Source organism: Microcaecilia unicolor, chromosome 9 (assembly GCF_901765095.1).
Source record: "Microcaecilia unicolor chromosome 9, aMicUni1.1, whole genome shotgun sequence".
In the NCBI taxonomy this organism is placed as follows: Eukaryota; Metazoa; Chordata; class Amphibia; order Gymnophiona; family Siphonopidae; genus Microcaecilia; species Microcaecilia unicolor.
In genome coordinates, this window is record NC_044039.1 from 98,486,120 (window position 1) to 98,498,121 (window position 12,002).

General features: G+C 43.2%; 1 protein-coding gene across 5 annotated transcripts in view; it reads left to right on the forward strand.

Annotated features, from left to right (window-relative positions):
• The window catches only part of C9H15orf41 (chromosome 9 C15orf41 homolog), a 493,434-nt gene that overhangs the window by 265,601 nt on the left and 215,831 nt on the right, over window positions 1-12,002 (forward strand). For all 5 annotated transcript variants that reach the window (XM_030213799.1, XM_030213801.1, XM_030213800.1 and 2 more), the window contains one exon: window positions 6,712-6,779. In XM_030213799.1, coding sequence (XP_030069659.1) covers window positions 6,712-6,779 — 68 coding nt within the window. The remainder of the gene's footprint in view (window positions 1-6,711; window positions 6,780-12,002) is intronic.

Here is a 12,002-nt window from a genome sequence, read left to right on the forward strand (position 1 = left end):
AAATAAATAAGGTAAGCAAATCAAATCAATTAATGTGAACGGGAAGGAAGAGAGGAGGGTAGGTGGAGGCGAGTGGTTACAAGTGGTTACGAGTCAAAAGCAATGTTAAAGAGGTGGGCTTTCAGTCTATATTTAAAGGTGGCTAAGGATGGGGCAAGACGTAGGGGCTCAGGAAGTTACTAAGTTTCTATTCCCAGAAATGGGGAAGCGAAAGGGGAAGACCAGGGCGAAGGCCTCCTCTAGCCCCGGAGGTGCTCCTGCCCTTCGTCAGACAACGCTGGAGAAGTTTTGTGCACAGCCGCAAAGAACACACGTTCCGATCTTGGTTGGGTCTCCAGTCCAGCAGGGAGACTTTAGCCTGGAGACGGCGTCCTTGAGTCCGCCTCCACAAACGGCACCACCCAGACCCGGTGAAAGAGTAAACCCAGCACGAGAACTCCAGACGGAAGGCCTGGAAATCATAGGAGGCCCTGCTGGGTTTTCTACCCCAGAAAATTTGTCAGTGCGAGGGAGTTTAAGTGAGGTGGTTTCCTCACCATCCCCCATTCTGGCGACTCAGTCGGAGAGCCTGGGCGGACAGAAAAGACCGGCCGTTGTTACAATGGAGACGCTATGGGACGCGATTCAGGCATTAAATTCGACTCTGCTTCAGTCTTCTAATGCTTTCAAAGTGGAAATAGCCGAAGTGAAACAACAGCATTCTTCTTTGTCGAAGAAGGTAGAAAAACTAGAGAAGACAAGTGAGTCGCATGATTTTGAAACTAAAAAACTTCAAAGTACTATCGCAACTGTTTTGGTTGATAAGGATAAGATGTGCGACAAAGTTGAATACCTTGAGAACTTACTAAGGCGAAATAACCTAAGATTCTTGAACTTTCAGAGGTCTCCGATGATTCCTCCAACAGAGATGTTGCGAAGATACTTTCTGGAAGTCTTAGGGCTTTTGCCAGACTTAGTTCCTCCTGTTGTGAAAGCGTATTATGTTACTGGTGTTAAAAACTCCAATGTATCTCCAAACGTAGATCAAAATTTGACTGCTATGCTGGAATCTTCATTGGATGTTATTGTTGGTTACCTTCGCCTTCAAGACCGATAGAAGTAATATACTGAGGCTATATTTTAGACATATTGCACAACAATTTTGCGGTTCTAAGATACAGGTGTTTCCTGATTTGAGTAGGTCTACTCAGAGAAGAAGAAAGGAATTTATAGCTTTAAGATCGCGAATTTTGGCTTTACGAGCCACTTCTTCCTTGAAATTCTCATGTAGATGTTTAATTTCCTTAAACTCTGTACACTATGAGGCATATTTTCAAAGCACTTTGGGAGGCTAAGTTCCATAGGTTTCTATGGAACTTTGGGAGGCTAAGTGCTTTGAAAATGAGCCCCTATGTATTTTTTGATCCCGCAAAACTGTTGCAATTTATTACTGTTAAAGAAAGAGGCACGGTCGAAACGACCTCAGTTGCTCCCATAGATAGCTGAAACCGCTGATCGGTAGTGTGCTCTATTTCCTCATTTTTTATAACAGATGTTTTCTGATTTCCTTTTTGTTTTTCTTTTCCTTGTATCTTGAATTTAAATAGTAGACGAAATTTGAAGTATTTTTCCATTTAAAATTATTTACTTGATATGTTTAATTTACTAATATTTTCCTGCCTTTATATTATGTAAATGTATATTTGAATATGAATAAAGAAATTTAAAAAAATATGCAAAGGGATATGTATATGAGATAATTAAAGTACATTACATTTTAATTCAAGAACAAATATAAAAATGGACAAATACGGATTAAAAATTAAGCAATAATGTAATCAAATGTATAAAGAAAAAATCATATGCATTTGAAAGCGAGTACAGCAGGAAATATATTTTTTTATAAAAGCAGGAAATATGGTTTTTGTAAAAAAATATATACCGAGATGTGTATGTACGATATTAAAGGCACAATATATTTTTATTCAAGATACAAGTATGAAGATAAAAAATTAAAAGTGACGTTTAAATTTGAACAAAATGTAATAAAACCAAATGTATGAAAGACAAAATTATATACATTATTAAAATAGAATGTATTTGTCCATTTTTATATTTGTTCTTGAATTAAAATGTAATGTACTTTAATTATCTCATATACATATCCCTTAGCATATTTTAATATGTTCTTTATTTGTGTATTGTTTTTTATAATATATGTTTTTAAATTTGGTTATAGACTCCTGATGCAGGCCTAACGGCCGAAACACGACGCTGTGTCGAGTCTTTATATCACAATAAACTTCTCTTTTATTATACATCTTCTCAGTCTTTGGGATCCTTGATTTGTTGTCCTCCCACTCTTTCTGTTATAAGCTACTAGTAAAAAAGGCCCGTTTCTGTTAGAAATGAAACGGGCGCTAGCAAGGTTTTCCTTGGAGTGTATGTTTCAGAAAGAGCGTGTGTGAGAGATGGGAGCGTGTGTGTCAGAGAGAGAATGTGAGAGAGAGAGACAGAGTGTATGTGTTTGTGCGAGAGAGAGAGTGTGTGAGAGACAGTGTTTGTGTTTCTGTGTGACACTGTGTGAGAGAGAGGGACAAAGACAGTGAGTGTGTGAGTGAGAGTGTATGTGGCAGACAGAGAATGAGTGACTGCGTGTGTGGTGTGAGGAACCCCCTCCCTCTCCCCTGCCCCCTTGCAGCCAGGCATGTGCAGCGAACCTCCTCTCCCCGTGTTCCCCCTGCAGCCACCCATGTCCAGCATCCCCCTGCAGCCACCCATGCTCATCAACCCTCCTCTCCCCCTGCTGCGTCCTTCCTGTCTCCCCTGCTCCCCCTGCAGCCACCCATGTGGTCTCAGGCCCCCCCCCATCAGCATCCCTCCTGTCCCCCTGCAGGCACGCATGTGCAGCGTCCCTCCTCTCTCCCCTGTCCCCCCTGCAGCCAGCCATGTCCAGCGACCCTTCTGTCCCCCTGCCCCCCTGCAGCTACCCAGGTCCAGCGACCCTCCTCTCCTGTGCAGCCACCCATGTCTGAGGACACTCCTCTCCTTTTTCCCTGTTCCGCCCCTGTGGCCAGCCATGTCCATTGACCCACCTGTCCCCCCTGATGACCACCAACCCTTCTGTCCCCCTGCCCGCCCTGCAGTGTCTGTCCTGTATCCCCTGTCCCCCTTGCAGGCACCCATGTGGTGTGTGGAGCCCCATCCCTATCTCCCTGTTCCCTGCCCCCCCTGCAGCCACTCATGTGCAGCGATCCTCCCCTCCCCTCCCCCTGCTTCCTTCCAGCCACCCATGTCCAGCGAGACCCCCCTTCCCCCCCCAACCGGCGCAGCACCCAAAGAAAGCCCCTTGTCCCCCCCCTTCGCGCATCATCTGCCCCCCCCCCCCCCACTGTGGCACATCACAAGCCCCTCCCCCCCTCTTCAACCCCCTCGCCACCCGCAACCGCTAATACAAACTGTGTCCGGCGGCTGCTGCTTCTGCTATTCAGCAGCAGCAGCCCGTACATAAAGAAAACCAAAAAAAAATCCTCCTAAAACGCACCTCCGTTGAGAAGCATCTCACATTGGCTGAAGTCTCAGCATGCGCTCTTCCTCTCCCCTCTGAAGTCTCGGCGTTTCTCCGGGGTCTTCCGGCAGGGGCACTGACGAGGGGAGAGGAGGAGCGGCTGCAGAGACGTCAGCCAATGTGAGATGGTTCTCCACGGAGGTGCGTTTTAGGAGGTTGTTTTTTTGTTTTCTTTATGTATGGGCTGCTGCTGCTGCTGAATAGAAGCAGCAGCAGCCGCCGGACAGAGTTTGTATTAGCGGTCGCGGGTGGTGAGGCGGTCGATGTGTGTGGGGGAGGGGCTTGGTGAAGCGGCGGGGGAGGGGTTGGGTGATGCGGCGAGGAAGGGGGTAGGGGCTTTCTGATGCCCCGTTGCACGGATTGTTGCGGCGATGCGGCGGGGGGGCACTTAGAGGTGCACCGTCGAGGCTGTTTGTGTGTGTTTGTGTGTGTGTGCGTGTTTGTGTTTGTTGGTGTGTTTGTGTTTGTGTGTAAGTTTTTATGTGTGTGTTTGTGTTTCTGTGTGTGTGTGCGTGTTTGTGTTTGTTGGTGTGTTTGTGTGTGTGTGTTTGTGTTTGTGTGTAAGTTTTTATGTGTGTGTTTGTGTTTCTGTGTGTGTGTGCGTGTTTGTGTGGTTGTGTGTGTGCGTTTGTGTGTGTGCGTTTGTGTTTCTGTGTGTGTATGTGTGTGTGGTTGTGTTTCTGTGTGTGTATGTGTGTGTGGTTGTGTGGTTGTGTTTCTGTTTGTGTGTGTGTGGTTGTGTGTGTGCGTTTGTGTGTGTGCGTTTGTGTTTCTGTGTGTGTATGTGTGTGTGGTTGTGTGGTTGTGTTTCTGTTTGTGTGTGTGTGTTTGTGTGTTTCTGTGTGTGGTTGTGTTTCTGTTTGTGTGTGTATGTATGTGTGTGTGGGGGGGGGGTTGCGGGTGGCTTTTGTGGTCGTGTGGTTGGGGAGTTTGCCAGCAGTCTGTAGCGATTCCTAGGCAGGGGGAGGAGTACGGAAACACTCCCCCTGCCTGGGTCGTTGTTTGTTGGAGGGGGTTGCCAGTTGGTAGGGGTGCCTTTATGGATCCCTTTACTCTCTGTGTTCCGCCCTCGAGGGCGGGGCAGAGAGACATGGTGAGTTGGATGGCTTCACCACCATGAACTTATGAACTGTTTAGGGATTTTGCAGATGCCTCATAGTGTACAGAAGGGGCGTGGCTGAGGGCGGGTCTATGAGTGAGGGTGACTGGTCCTAGCCTATGAAGACTACAGGAGTTTTGTGCTTCTCTGCCTTGGAGTGAGCTTCAGAACGTTCAAGGTGGGATTTATTAATATAGATATTGTAGAACATTTGCATCATATCTGTTATTTGACTGTTCTAATGCATGCTTATTAGGGGTTTCATTAGTATTATGTTGACGTTGTAATATATCTCTGTTATTTGAATTTCAGTGCTGTTAAATGTGTATATTTTTGATACTGTTTCATGGTAGTCCTGTTAAGTTTCAAGTCCTATTCTAGTTCCTCCTTCAAGTGGTTCTACTAAGCTACTTCCTGGTTCCTGGCCCATTTAGTTTAGCTTATTCAGGTCTTCTATACCGCCTTTGCTAACTAGCAGATCAAATTGATGTACAATTTAAAAATTTAAAGACAATTTCAAGGAAAGGAGCTACAAATTTTCAATAGGAAAGTAAGAATTTCATTCATACAAGGCAAGGTTAAAGCAGGGGTAAGAGAGTAGAGAGCTGGGGAGAAGTGATGTAGTAACGTGAAGGCAAAAAAGCAAAAAAAAAAAAAAAAAGCTAAAGAGGGGGAATTAGAACAACAAATGGGAACCCATCAGTATAGGACCGCATCACCTACAGAGGAGAGAAAGCTTGGTGAAAGAGCCAAATTTTTAAGGAAAGATTCTGTTCAAATGTAAAGCGGAAGAGAGTTCCATAGAAATTAAGCTGTATAGAAAAAGATTTTTGCCTAGTAGAATCTAGATGAGCCATCTTGGGCCCTGGAAGTATAAGGTGATGCTCATTTAAAGAATAAAGTAAGCGGGCTGTTGAATAGGGCATTGTGAGCATAGAGAGGTAAGGTGGAAGACCTGATTTGACTGCATTAAAAGTAAGCATAAGACTGGCAACCAATGGTGATTCTGTACTAAGGGAGAGATGTCGTTATAGCGTTGAGCATGACAGGGAATCCTGATAGCAGTGTTTTGTAAAGATTGTAAGTTTTTTAATTGGAAATGGGAACAGGCTAAATGTTGCAATAGCCCAAATGCATACTTAGTAACAAGAGCATCAGGGCTATATATTAGACTTCCTGGGTCTTATCCTTTTCAGATACATTGGTATTGTTTTAGGCAAGTACCTTCTTCTGGGTTGACTTCTGATGCCCCCTCTTAACATTAAATTTAATGATGCTAATCTCCAAGTACACCTGGCTTCGCTATGCTCATTGATAATTTGTTTATAACCATGGTTACTCAATACAGTTTACCCTAGTCTTGGAAGCCTAATGCAAGTATACTGCTGTTGTCAGGAATGTTCATTAAGTTTATTAGTGCATATTAAAAAGTTGTTAATATCATTTTTATTAAAAGTAATGTGTGAAATATACTGAAAGATATCTGAAAATTGGAAAAAAAAAGCCAAGCTACAAATGAAAAGAAATTTTTTGCCCTCTGCACCTACCTTGTCAATGAACACAGGTGATCCCATACTTAATCCCCTGCCCCTTGTCTTTTTTCCAAGCTTTGTAATAAACTTAAATAGCTACCAAATATAAGGGGGCTGTTGCTCTAAACTTTGTCTTCCTAGATCACAATGGACTTAGCAGCTGACTACCATCAAACATCTGTCGCCAACCTGGTTGTTTCCTAGAGAGGTGTAGCCTCTGTTACACTGTGACCTGCAGTATTACAAGTTGTGCATTTCTTCTTTGCCCTTTTGTGTGTTTTCTCACCTGTCCCCTTTCCTGTGCTTTTTGATGAAGTGAACCTGTACTTCTTTTTCAGTGACGGAATAATTTATTTTGTGATGTTTTTCCGGAGACTCTTACCCTCCTCCCCCCACTTAAAAAAAACCCATCTTGAACCTTAACCTTCCCATATATTGGATGCAATATGTTTTTGCAGAGATCTGAGCTTACTGTGCATTCCCTGTTCCTTTCAGTCCATACCTGCTGCATTTCCTTAATTCTCCATCTCTAGCTCTATTGGCCACGAGCATGAAGTTCTGCTGCGTGAGAAGCTTTTGGAACATCAACTGGCTTTCCTTGGTACTGTACAACATTTGCCTAGCCCTAAATATTCTCTTGAGATTACATGCAGTGGACAAAAAGGCTTTAATTTGGCCATTCTGGTTACCTTATATATTTACATTGATGCTTCTCCCATTTTGTTTCAGCCCTAAAAGTCCATTACATCATCTTTATTTACCTAATTACATTTTAGAGTTCTCTGAGAAAACATGCCTTTTCTCTTTATCAGAAAATGACTACCCAGATGTATCTTCACATGACCCAGGTTCTGTTTTTCTGCAGGAAATTGTGTATTTCATGACCCATGCTAGTGTTTAAGCTGGCTAATCTGCTTATGTATCGCAGTGCTTTGGGGCGCAGTATGACAAAATGTTCCTCCCTCTAGTGCAGAGTATGGGATCTGTCATCAGTACACTGATGATTAATATACTTTAAGGGGACAATTTTTACGACAGTCTGCTTTGGTGAAAAGTCTGTGGTACTTTTTTCTGCAAACTTTGCACCAGTTCTAAGAAAGAAAAGTATGCACATACTTTCTCTTTGGTGGCCAAAGGATCTAGAAAATACATGCAGGGGTTAGCACCTCTTTTCTCTGCATGCACCTTTCTCTAGTTAAAAACAGTGTACGTAGTTGCCTTCTCTGACCTATCCTCAAAAATGCAGTGACAATTTTTTCAAACAGCCTTTTTACCTATTTAAGGGGTCCTTTCACTAAGCTATGGCAAAAAGTGGGTTTAGTGCAGCCTTACATAGGTTTTTCCTGTGCATTAAGGCCATTTTTACCACAACTGTAAAAACAAAATTTTACTCATGAGTACTTACCGCCACCCATTTTGTAGGCAGTTAGGGCTCCCACAGTATTCCTAAACTAACAAGTTAGTGTGTGTGATAATGTAGCTGTGCTGATTAGTGTAGGAATGGCCGCTGTCAGCCCCCCAGACATGCCCCCTAAAAAAATATATTATTTTTTTTAGCACAAGGTTAGCATGCGCTAATTTGGCAGTTACCGCAGGATACCTGAGCATGTACTCTGGTATGCCATTTTAAGCTGTGTTGGCAGTGCATTAGCATCTAGCCCAACTTAGTAAAAGGACCCCTTTATGACTTCTGAAAGTAGTCCTCTAAAAGAAGCAAGTCACTTCCAGATATCTCCAGACAGGGTGAAGATTTGATCTGATTTACATTGCTTAAGTAAGATTATTGCAAATAAAAAACAAGGCAGAGAACTGGAATTTCATATTGTACTGTTGGGGAAATTTTGTGTCATAATTGGTGAAAAATTGTCCTTCCTCACAGAATTTACAAATTTTGTGCATATGGCATGAGGCTAGTAAGACTTGTCTGCCATGCCATTGGCCTGAAATCAGGTGCAGGAAGTGGCACTGATCCATGTTGATCACCCTAATGAGGAAAGACATTGGCCCATGTGGGGCAGAAGGTAGAGGAAGAATATGATGGCTGTTAAAGTATCAGCATGTGCAGGTTAGAAGAGGTAATATCCTTCATTTATTGAAAGGAGGTGGAGGCTATTTAGCTCATTTTCGAAAGAGAAGGATGTTCATCTTTCGACATAAATGGGAAGATGGTCGTCCTCCCAGAGGCCTCCAAATTTCAAGGGGGCGTGTCAGAGGCGTAGCAAAGGCGGGACTTGGACGTGCCTAACACTTGGACATCTTTGACCCATAATAAAAAAAAAAAACAAGGACGTCCCTGATGAACACTTGGACGTTTTCACCCGGACGTGTTTTTATTACGAATAAGGCACAAAAAGGTTCCTGAAATGACCAGATGACCACCGGAGAGAATCGGGGATGACCTCCCGTTACTCCCCCAGTGGTCACTAACCCCCTCCCACCCTCAAAAAACCTCTTTAAAAATATTTCGTGCCAGCCTCGATGCCAGCCTCAGATGTCATACTCAGGTCCATGACAGTGCATGCAGGTCCCTGGAGCAGTTTTAGTGGGTACTGCAGTGCACTTCAGACAGGCGGACCCAGGCCCATACCCTCCCTACCTGTTACATTTGTAGAGGAAACAGCGAGCTCTCCAAAACCCACCACAAACCTACTGTACCCGTATATAGGTGCCCCCCTTCACCCGTAAGGGCTATGGTAGTGGTGTACAGTTGTGGGTTTGGGGGGGGGGCTGGGGGACTCAGCACACAAGGTAAGGGAGCTATGTTCCTGGGAGCATTTTATGAAGTCCACTGCATTGCCCCCTAGGGTGCCCGGTTGGTGTCCTGGCATGTCAGGGGGACCAGTGCACTACAAATGCTGGCTCCTCCCACGTCCAAATGGCTTGCATTAGGACATTTTTGACATGGGTATCTTTGGTTTTGAAAATCGCTGAAAGTCAGAAATGTCCATGTTTAGGGACGTCCAAATTTAAAGATTTGGCCGTCTCTGATGGTATTTTCAAAATGAAAGATGGACGTCCATCTTTTTTCGAAAATATGGGTTTCCCCGCCCCTGGATTTCGCTATTTTCCAGGGACGTCCAAATCGCAACTTGGATGTTTCTTTCAAAAATGTCCCTCCATGTCTGTCACTGTTGTGACCAGGTTTCAAAAAGCTCCAGAAACTGTCCTTCCAAAAAAGATTTTAGTTCAAAAATGGAAACAATGTGCTCATAAAGAAGTTTATTAAGTATACAAAAGTGGTTTGCAAATGGTGTGATAATATCTTTGTGTGAAGGAGGAAAAAACCTCTGTATCCCGGTCTAAGTTATGTATCTTATGATCCACGGGGTGAAATCTTCATCGGCTTGGAAAAAACCTCCCGGATTTTAATCTAGTATTAAATGTTTTAAATACATATGCATAGAGCACTTATCTTAGTCTTCCAGCATAAAACTTGAAACGCTGGTTCTAATCTTTCTTCCTTCGGGGTCCAGTTTCGCTATGTAGGCTTTCTCAAGGAAATATACCTCCTGCTTATGCTGGTGTTTTGATCCAGCTTGAATTTTGTCCGCTGGGTTTTGTGACAGCGGACAAAATTCAAGCTGCATCAAAACACTTTGCTCAGTGTGCAGCGGTGGCTAAGAAAGCAAAGAGAATATTGGGAATTAGGAAACGGAAAAAAATGAAAATGTTATAATGCCTTTGTATTGCTCCATGGTGCGACTGCACCTCGAATAGTGTGTGCAATTCTGGTCACCGCATCTCAAAAAAGATATAGTGGAATTAGGAAAAGTACAGAGAAGAGTGACGAAAATGATAAAGGGGATGGGGTGACTTCCCTGTGTGGAAAGGCTAAAGTGTCTAGACTCTTTAGCTTGGAGACCAGACAGCTGAGGGGATATATAATAGAGATCTGTAAAGCTCTGAGTGGAGTGGAACGGGTAGACATGAATTGCTTGTTCACTCTTTTCAAAAATACTAGCACTAGGGGTATGCAATGAAGGTACTAAGTAGTAAATTTAAAACAAACTTAGAGAAAATATTTCTTCACTGTGTGTAATTAGACTCTGGAATTTATTGATGTAGTAAAAGCAGTTGCGTTGCAGGGTTTAAAAAATGTTTGGATAACTTCCTAAAAGAAAAATCTATAAGCCATTATTTATTTATTACATTTGTACCCCGCGCTTTCATTATTATGATAGACGTGGGAAAAACTGTTTTTACTGTTCTGGGATCTTGCCAGGTACTTTTGACCTTGATTGACCACTGTTGGAAACAGGATACTGGGCTTGGTGGACCTTCGTCTGTCTCAGTATGACAACGCTTAAGTTCTTATGTTAAAATGATACAGTATAATACATTACAATAGAAGATCTCAAGAGTGCTTATCTTTTAGGCCAAAGAAAAGCATGGCTATGCTTTCTGATTTATACTGCTGCTGATACCTGTTCTATTGTTTTTACTCCCCCTGCTCCCTCTCCCCCCCCAAAAAAAAACACACACACAGTCATAATGCAGCACATCTTTACCATAGTGCCCAATATTTGGATCTCTCCCCTCGTGAGTCTTTATGCCTACACTGTAGCTACCATTGGTCCATTTGTTTCATGCCTTCCATCCACACAATGAGTGGTGGGTGGTCCTCAACCCATCCATAAGTGTAAGATTCCCATCTTGGCAGTCAGCAGTACAAATAGTGAATCCAATGAGAGATGTTGCTCCACCAAAGGTTTTTCAGTCCCCATATCAGCACCCCATAAGTACATTGGTGAGTCTCTCAATATTGTCTAGGATCTTTATCCACTAATCACTCAACCTGAGACATTCAACCAATGTGTTTAGTAATGTTGCTTTTATCTGTTTACATTTCAGACATTCCTCTCCCACCCATTACATTTCAAACATTCCTCTCCCACCCATAAATCTACACATGGCAGCAAGCTTATGTATGTTCAATGGTAAAGTCTTATATTGTACTTCCTCAAAAGGTTGTGTTTTTCACTGCATTGATAGTCTGCTTTCATATCCTCCTCAGTCATCACGTTCTGCTGTTTTTGTCAGTAAGAATTTGGGGAGAACCTAAAGGTAACAGCTGCAGTTCCAGAAGGGAGGAGGAAAGAATAATGAAATTTAACCTTGGAGTGGGATGGTAAGAGAGAGAGAAAGTTGGGGGGGAGGGGGGGGGGGTTGGAACTGTGAACAGTGTGAAGGAGGGGAGAAGTGCATTTAGGCCTAATGGGAGAAGTGGTGAAGGAGGGAAAATAGAAGGAAGGGTACAGTATTAGTCCTAGTTTTTTTTTCTTTGGGGGGGGGGGGGGGGGTTAAGGGAAAGTAAGGTCAAGCTGGAGGGAAGGAGAAAGAAGAATAGAGTGGTGGGTTTAAGCTGGAGAGAAGGGGGAGTTAAGAGGGTGATGAGGTCAGACCTGGGGGAAAGGAAAGAAGAGAGGGATAGAGTGGAGAGTCTGGGAAGGTTGGTGTGTGTGTGTGTGTGTGGGGGGGGGGGGGGGGTTAGAGAACCATTTTGTGCAGTTGTGATCACCAAAGAACTAGAAAAGGTGGAAAGAGTGGCAATAAAATGATAAAAGAGGATGAATCCTATCCTTTTGGAAAGAGCTGCTGATCAGGTTAGCATTGTTTATAATTGAGATGAAATGACTGCAAAGAAACATGATAGTAGTTTATAAAATCATAGGTGATGGTGAACAAGTTGTCATCACTGGGGATGGCTAGGGCCATTCCTAGGGAAATTCAAAAGATAAATATTGCACCATTGTGTAATATATTTTTTTCTGTATTACTTTCAAAATTAATTATGGAATCATTAATTGTGTTATTCTGACAATAA